This window comes from Cebus imitator, unplaced genomic scaffold (assembly GCF_001604975.1).
Source record: "Cebus imitator isolate Cc_AM_T3 unplaced genomic scaffold, Cebus_imitator-1.0 Scaffold121, whole genome shotgun sequence".
Taxonomy (NCBI): domain Eukaryota; kingdom Metazoa; phylum Chordata; class Mammalia; order Primates; family Cebidae; genus Cebus; species Cebus imitator.
Genome location: NW_016107436.1, coordinates 1,127,001 through 1,135,768, shown reverse-complemented (window position 1 = coordinate 1,135,768; position 8,768 = coordinate 1,127,001). Strand labels below are relative to the sequence as shown.

General features: G+C 43.2%; 1 protein-coding gene across 1 annotated transcript; it reads right to left on the bottom strand.

Annotated features, from left to right (window-relative positions):
* Positions 1–1,412: 1,412 nt before the first annotated feature.
* Positions 1,413–8,331, bottom strand: SMG8 (SMG8 nonsense mediated mRNA decay factor). The gene is made up of 4 exons (XM_017539805.2): positions 6,521–8,331; positions 4,262–4,407; positions 3,136–4,008; positions 1,413–1,830 (listed from the first exon to the last, which is right to left on the bottom strand). The coding sequence occupies exons 1-4, from the start codon at positions 8,277–8,279 to the stop codon at positions 1,633–1,635; spliced, it is 2,976 nt and encodes a 991-aa protein (XP_017395294.1). The 5' UTR covers positions 8,280–8,331; the 3' UTR covers positions 1,413–1,632.
* Positions 8,332–8,768: the final 437 nt, after the last annotated feature.

Here is an 8,768-nt window from a genome sequence, read left to right as displayed (position 1 = left end):
AAAAAAAAAAAAAACGTGTATCATAAAAAAAAAAAAGTGTATCATATATATTGAGACTAAAATCTACAAGTGTATTTGTCCAACATTTCAAAATTAGTGTGTCTAGGGAAATATAATCAATTGCATAAGAGTTTAAGTATGCTTACTTTGTAATTGCCTAATTGGTGATATATCACTATACCACTATATCATCATCTAATTGGTGATGGATTTAGATGGTGATGTAGTGGTATATATATTTTTTTCAAGACAGGGTTTCACCATTTTGCCCAGACTAGTTTCAAACTTCTGACCTCAGGTGATCCGCCCGCCTCAGCCTCCCAAAGTGCTGGGATTACAGGCGTGAGCCATCATGCCCAGCTTGTAGTGGTATATTGTCATGTTGATGCTGGTGAAAGTTACCATAGATTGGTAGGTTTTTTTTTTTTTTTTTTGAGACAGGGCTTGCTCTGTTGCCTAGGCTGGAGTGCAGGAGTATGATCACAGCTCACTGTAGCCTAGATCCACTGGGATCAAGCCATCCTCCCATCTCAGCCTCCTGAGTAGCTGGGACTACAGGCATGCACCACCACACTTTTGTTTTTTTTGTAGAGACAAGGTCTCACTCTGTCATCCAGGCTGCTCTTAAGGGATCCTCCTGCCGCTTAGGCCTCTCAAAGTACTGTTAAAGGCATGAGCCATTGTGCTCAGCCTTATTGACAAGATTTGGATCACTTAGCAAATCATTTCATAGTGTAGGAATTTTTGAAGAATAGTCTGCATTGGCCAGGTGCAGTGGCTCATGTCTGTAATCCCAACACTTTGGGAGGTCGAGGCAGGTGGATCACCTGAAGTCAGGGGTTAGAGACCAGCCTGGCCAACATGTTGAAATTCCATCTCTACTAAAAATACAAAAATTAGCCAGGCATGATGGCACACACCTATAATCTCAGCTACTCGGGAGGTTGAGCCAGGAGAATTGCTTGAACCTGGGAGGCGAAGGTTGCGGTAAGCCACTGCATTCCAGCCTGGGTGACAGAGTAAGGCTCCATCTCAAAAAGAAAAAAAAAAAAAAAAAAGTCTGCATTTATGTATTAGATTAAAAAGTTTAGTTCAGATAACATTCATTTAAAATAAGGTATCTCATCAGGCCAAGATAAGAACAAAACAGTTTATCTAAAGTACCAGAATTTTGAGTCAAACAATTGTGCTTTTTTTTGGAATTAAGTCAAATCTCTTCATGTCATTATCAGATAACCTAATAAACCAAATCGTTTTGAAGATAATTTCAAGACCAGCATCTTAATAAAAATCCCAGCCTAAACATCATTTTAGCAAAAACAAAATTTTGGCTCAACATGGTTATGCAACATTCAGTTGTAACAGAAACATGTTTAATTATGGAGAGTAAAACAGAAATGAGAAAAAACAGGTACCATCCATGTATTTATTATTCTTTTCTAGAACAACCAATCTTTATTAGAAAGTTGTAGCCACGCTGACAATAAATAACAGTATCATGAAATAGTGGAACAAATAATTTTCCAAATACCATCTGTAACGAAAACACAGTAAACACATACCAAAAACATAACCACACATACCAAAAATAAAAACCAGCTCAAGTATAGGATTGAACTGGCTGGAAAACACTTATTGTGTTACTGCCTTAAGAACCCCACGGAGCACCTTGTAGCTCATTAACTGCACATTTTCCTTAGGAGGGAAACAAGGTCCTCTCTCAGTCACGTATGCATACGGAAATCTCAAAACCCAAAGGCCATCAGGTGGAAGGGTGATTTCTTGTTTTTCTGGGTAGAATACTGGACATGGTGGTGGGCCTGGTTGAACCTGAAAAACACAGGTAATATAATTATTTCTACATTTCTCAATATGAAACAAGCGAAAGATAAATGCCTAAACAAACAATAGGTTCAAAGAGCGTGTAAGGCAAGATGTGGTGGCTTGCTCCTGTAATCCTAGCATTTTAGGAGGCCAAGGTGGGTGAATCATGGGTCAGGAGTTCGAGATCAGTCTGGCCAACATGGCGAAACTCGTCTCTATTAAAAATACGAAAAATTAGTCAGGCATGGTGGTGTAACTGTAATCCCAATTACTGTGGAGCCTAGGGCAGGAGAACAGCTTGAACCTGTGAGGCGGAGGTTGCAGTAAGTTGAGATCACACCACTGCCCTCCAGCCTGGGCGACACAGGGCAAGACTCTGTCTCAAAAAAACACAAATAAATAAAAGAGCACATAAGATTAAGCAGATATGGGTACACTCTTAACTCTAACTGTATCCAATATTATATTATTTAGTCTCTAATATTCTGCTTTTCTCCAGAACTTTTCTTTTGGGGGGGGGACAGAGTCTCATTCTGTCACCAGGCTGGAGACGGGGTTTTGTCATGTTGCCCAGGTTGGTCTCGAACTCCTGATCTCAGGTGAGCCACTGCACCCAGCCTTTTCTCCAGAATTTTAACTTAAAGCTCTGCCTTTCAATGAAATGATGTGAAATGATAATGTGAATTAATTAAAATGCCCACAATGTATTTTTTTTTAAAGAATATTGGGTATGATGGTATTTAAATTTAAGACTTGTTTAATAAAATAATAAGTTTTTTAATCACATTTTTTTTACTTTTTCTTTTTTTTTTTTAAAGACGGGGTTTCCCCATGTTGGTCAGTCTGGTCTCAAACTCTTGACCTCAGGTGATCTGCCTGCCTTGGCCTTCCAAAGTGCTGGGATTACAGGTGTGAGCCACCGAGCCCGGCCTAATCACTTTTTTTTTTTTTTTGAAAGACAGGGTTTCTCCCTGTTGGTCAGTGTCGTCATTGAACTACCAATCTCAGGGGATCCGCCCGCCTCAGAATCCCAAAGTGCTGGGATTATAGGTGTGAGTCACTGCACTCAGCTTAGTTTTTAAATTTTTTTGTAGAGATGCAAGTCTCACTATGTTGCCCAGGCTGGTCTTAAACTCCCGAGCTCAAGCAATCCTCCCACCTTGGCCTCCCAAAGTTCTGGGATTACAAGCATGAGCCACTGTCCTTAGCCTGAAATAATTAGTTTTGATACTAACCTGTACTTTTTTAAATCAAAACAAATATCAGCTTTTTTTTTACTTGTTTGGGGTGGCAGAGGGTTATATTTCTTACCTGAGGCATTAATATTATCTGCAAAGGAGCATCAGGAACCACAACAAAAAGCCTCATAAGTTGAGCATAATGAGGTTTCAGCCCTCTACCTTGAGAGGATGACAGAATATATAAGGGCATGTCGCTATTTAGGGCTTTTAAAGCTGATTCCTTTGGCCCACTTCCCATTACTTTCATTACTTTGTCAGGCCCAGAGCACATGAATCTCCGACCTCGAGAGTCTTCATATTCAAAACCCACAAAAGCTCGAGCTATGTCATCTCGCCGTCTTCCTCTTCCCATTACAACTGCACTTCTCTTTCCAGGAATAGCTTTATTTGGAGCAGGCCAAGAATTTGTGTCTAAGTCTCCTTCATCTTCAGCTCTAGTCCTGATGACAATGTCCCAAGGCATAAGATAATTTGTTCCTGGGATGAAGCCCTGTTGGTCCAAACCTGTATGAAAGTTATAAGACTTAGCAGGGCCTAGTTTAACCAAAGACCAGCTGGAGAACTTGGGTAGCAGACCTTTAGGGCAATTTGAATGTAGCATGCCTGGGAGATACTCAACTGTGGATGCCTGTCGATCAACCAAGTTTGGTCTCTTCTCAGTTTTCACTTCTACTTGACCATGAACTTCTGCATTATCTCCTCCTGCTTGTGGATCAGCTGGATAGGTACCTAAGCTACCTGTGGACTGGCCCAAACTCAAAGCTAAACTCAGGCTTGTGCTCTCTCCTTGGGTTTGAGGTTCTTTTTCTTTAAGTTTATCAGCATCTGAATCTGGAGGAGCAGGAGAAGATTCATTTTTAGCAGGAGCAGGATCTGGAGTACTTGGTTCAAATACTGGGAAATTAATATGATCTAATTTTCCACAACATTTTTCTTCCAGGAGCTATAGGGGGAAGAAAAAAAATCCAATAATTTTTTTTCATCTTAAATAATACATTCTTCACCTAACAAGATCAATAATTGATGTGTAAGCAAATATTTACATGTAAAGAACTTGCTGTTGTTTATATATTATACTGCAGTTGAATTTGCTTTTCTACTTATTCTGCTATTGAAAATATGTTCTTACTCAGATGATATTTAACAACAACAACAAAAAAAGACAGAAGAGGAAGCAGAAAAAATTCAGAGTCTACCTGATAGAAGTCATAGTTGGCTGCTTTGATATCAAAGGGATCATCTCGAGGTGCTTGTTTCCTTCCACAGTTACAAGCACCAGTAGATCGAGCTCGGCTATTGTGATATAGCACAGGGGGATTTCTATCAGCCTCCGGTTTTTCTCCTGGAAAATGTAACAGCCAATATTAATTTCACAAACGCAATGCACAAATTTACTTTGCATTCTACAACATCTAACCCCACAAATACTCCAAATAGTTCTTTGGAAAGAAAAACAAAAACCTTAACTAAATTCACATAACAGAAGAAGCAAGTGAAAATATATAAAATGATTATATTATACATCTAAAGTTTAGAGTTTTTATTTTATATTTTTACTCATTATATAATTTTAAAAGGCTGGGGTGCATGAAGACCAGCACTGAGCTCCTCGAGCAGGTGCAGCCCCCACCCTGCCCCAGAAGTTTAGAGTGTTTAAGTGATTTTTTCCTCCTGCTATCATCATCATGGTGATCTAAGATAACATTCATTTAGTTTAACAAATCCTCCAAGGCAAAAATATTAATATGAAATGTCTGAAATTTTGTGCTACTTACTAGTTCTCATTTACCAATTCACTAGGACTCATTCTTTAGAGTAAAAAAAAAAAAAAAAAATCAAGCTGGGCATGGTGGCTCATTTTGGGAGTCTGAGGTGAGAGGATCACTTGAGCCAGGAGCTCAAGACCAGCCTGGGCAACATAATGAGACTCTATCTGTGAAAACAAACAAACACACCAAAAAACCCATCCAAATCATCAGAATAGAGAAAACTCTTAAAGATGAATACAAAGAGAAACAAATAAGCCTGACTGTATTTCAGATAAACATAAGCACACTAAATGGGATTGGGGGTCTGGGGAGAAGTAACCCGAGTAACCTTTTTTTTTTTTAAAGACTGATCTCACTGACTGCAATCTCCCCCTCCCGGGTTCAAGCAATTCTCCTGCCTCCACATCCTGAGTAGCTGGGATTACAGACGTGCGCCACCATGCCTGGCTAATTTGTGTATTTTTGGGGGAGGGGGAGGGGAGTCTCACCATTTTGGCCAGGCTCGTCTCGAACTCCTGACCTCAAGTAATCTGCCAGCCTTGGCCTCCCAAAGTGCTGGGATTACAGGTGTGAGCTACCTCACTTCTGTAGTAACTTTGTATCACAGTTCTTAACTACATACTTTCAATCTAAGGTAGGAAGGGAGGGAGGAAGGGAGGGAGGAAGGGAGGGAGGAAGGGAGGGAGGGAGGAAGGAGTAGAGGGAGGCAGGAAGGGCAACTGAATCTTAAATTATTTTTTCTTTTTTTTTTGAGAAGGAGTCTCGCTCTATCACCCAGGCTGCAGTGCAGTGGTGCGATCTCAGCTCACTGCAACCTCCGCCTCCTGGATTCAAGCAATTCTCCACCTCAGCCTACTGAGTAGCTGGGATTACAGACACCCACCACTAATTTTGTATTTTTAGTAGAGACGAGGTTTCACCACATTGGCCAGGCTGGGCTCAAACTCCTGACCTCAAGTGATCCGTTTGCCTCGGCCTCCCAATGCTCTTGGCTTACAGGTGTGAGCCACTGTGCCTAGCCTGAATCTTAAAGTTTATGTTGTAGGGTTTGTTTTTTTCACAGTAATATGAGTATAACAAGTTTGAAACTACTCTCTGTGTACTGTAGGATTAAGCAAATTAATGAATATAGTGCTGATTTGAGATCACCAAGGAAAAGAAATATATATACAAACATGGAGAGCCACAAGCCCGGGAAGTATACCATGATATTAGGCTGGAATCGGAGGTATTAGCAGGAACTCACGACTTTTCATATTTATATGTCAAAATCGGGAAACATATCTGTGTTATTCCTGGCTCTGTCCACTGAAAGACACCGGGGCAATGACACCCCAGAAACAAACAGTGTAGGCCAGGTGCAGTGGCTCACACCTGCAATCCCAGGACTTTGGGAGGCTGAGGCAGGAGGCTCACTTTAGGTCAGTAACTTGAGACGAAACCGGTCAACATAGTGAGACCCTGTCCTACCAAAAAAAAAANAAAAAAAAAAAAAAGAAAAGAAAAAAAAAAATGAGTCACAGCTGATATTTTCCTTTTGCAGCAAGAGAGAAGATGTATAGTTAATGCACCTGAATTTCTGTAGGGCTCTTTCTAAAGTATCAGTACATAGTGAACTATCTTAAAACAAGAATGAAAACACAGCTCAAAGTTTTTATTTCAAAATGATGAAAAAAATTTAGCTACCTGATTTAGGTAATGAGTGAAATTTGTGTACACAGTGTTGATCAGTTAAACTCCTCTCCTCACAGAGCTGATGGCCATTGCTCCAAAATTTGTAGCAGTCCTCATGTAACTGCATGGCATATTTGTGAAATGCTGGACCTCTAGCATGTTGACTGTACACTCGAAGTGCCTGGGCAAGCTGATTCTTATGGACAGTCATTGTGTAATTATGAGGCAAATTTGACTGGTAGGCACTGTGGGCCATGGGTAAAGCTTTTTGGCATCGGTTTTCTGAGAACTTGGTGTCAATATCCAAAAACCCTTCCAAGACTTTAATACTGCTTAAAATCTTAGATGTTAGCTCCCCAGTGGGTGAGCCCAAGTCCTCCTCTTTCCCATCAATAGCCACTTCATACAGTTTTGAAGCTGCTGAGATCCACTTCTGATAAGTAGGAAGTTCAAAATGGGAAGGCTGTGGGTTCCTGCCCACACTGTCATCGAAACCTTTCTTGCTTAGGACTAGCTCCACATGCTGCCATAGGAATTCCCGAAGAGTGAAATCCACTAGCTGGCCTGAAGAACTGGAACTGCTGCTGTCAATGTGAAAAGAAAGTTGCTGGCGGCTGTGCTGCCTCATCACCTGGTATCGCCTAGGCCCAGAAAGGGGTGCAGGCACCAGCAAAGATTCCGGGTCCTTCACAGTACAATGACTCCTAAGTTGGTCCAGCAACATACCTACTGGGTCCTCCTCCTGGCTTCCGGGTACTATGTACACAAAAGCTTGGTTGGCAGGCACAGTAAAGAGGCAGTTGATGCTCTGATTAGTCAAGACACGACTCTTTCGGAAGATTCTATAGATCTGGTCTTCCAGGGCATGCTGCAGTCTCCTTTTGGGAGAATGTTTCTTGGGCTTGTCTGGATGAGCTGGGTCTTGGTTCCGAGGAGGTTCTACCTTGAGGGCCCCATTGAGTTGAAAGAGGAAAAGGAGTCTAGGTGGGCAAGGTCGGCAGTTTAGCTTCCAGTCTTTGCCAACTGGACAATCCTTAATAGCTGTTTTAAGGAGTGGCAGAACTTTCTGTCTCAGCCCATCCAGGGCTCTGAATACTCGATCGTAAGTGATATCAAACGAACAAGTGGGATGGACCAGAAGCAAGATATGACAGACAGAGAATAGGTAAAGGAGACTGAGGCACTGCAGCTTCTCTTGATGCTTCCAGAACTCGTGTGCTTCTGCATGAGGTAAAGAAAGTCCACCACCAGCTTCCCCGCTCTGAAGAGCCCGACAAGCCCTCAGAAGCTGTGAATTGTCACAGATGGAAGTGAGGAGAAGATACAGAACTTTACTTTCCTGATTGTAGTAGGCCTGCAGAAGGCTGTAGTCCTGGGAGCCTGCCTCAGTTCGGTTACCTTCCGCGGCAGCTCCACTTCCCCGAACTGGATCCCCGGCTGCAGCCCCAGGGTCCCCGGCTCCACCGGCCTCGCCCACGGCGCTAGCCTCAGTCCTGATTCCAGGCCCTGGATCCCCAGGATCTTGGTGGCGAAAGAGGGGAAAGACCTGTCGGTCGCACACTGTATTCACAAGAGAGAACTTCTCGGAATTCAGGCGTAGAGCCGTCTTGCCGAAGATTCCCACAACGCAGATCTCATCCTCCCGCCATGGAGGCTCCGGCCCGCCAGCCGTGCTCCCTCCGCCCTCAGTAGGGGACCCTCCGGGACTTTCAGAACCCACCCAGGCTGAGGCTCCCATTAGAAGCTCTCGCAAGCTCACAGGACCCACCATGGTGCAGAATCTTCTCTAGAGTCCTTCCGGTCCGCTAGTAAAACCGACCGGCTTCCGTCCCATTTCAAAATCCTTCCTCCGCTTCTTCAGTTCCTGCTTTCCCCTCACTTGGGTTCCGCCTCCTGCCTCTCTTCTAGTTGAAGTGTTTCCTCAACTGTAGGAATTGAGACATCAAAAACGAAACAAAACAAAAAGACTGGGGCCGGGCGCGGTAGCTCGCGCCTGTAATCACAGCACTTTGGGAGGCCAAGAGGGGGCGGATCACATGAGGTCAGGCGTTCGAGACCAGCCTGGCCAGCATTGTGAAACCCCGTCTCTACTAAAACTGCAAAAATTAGCCGGGCTTGGTGGCAGACACCTGTAATCCCAGCTACTCAGGAGGCTGAGGCAGGAAAATCGTTTGAACCTGGGAGGCAGAGGTTGCAGTGAGCCGAGATTGTGCCGTTGCACTCCAGCCTAGGCAACGAGTGAAACGCCGCTCAAATTAAA

Excerpts from the sequence above, each read along its gene's own strand:
- SMG8 (XM_017539805.2), bottom strand. The coding sequence starts at position 8,279 with ATGGTGGGTCCTGTGAGCTTGCGAGAGCTTCTAATGGGAGCCTCAGCC. Across the intron at positions 4,408-6,520 it reads TCACTCATTACCTAAATCAG|GAGAAAAACCGGAGGCTGAT; the intron begins GTAGCTAAATTT and ends TACATTTTCCAG. Across the intron at positions 4,009-4,261 it reads CCAACTATGACTTCTATCAG|CTCCTGGAAGAAAAATGTTG; the intron begins GTAGACTCTGAA and ends TTCCCCCTATAG.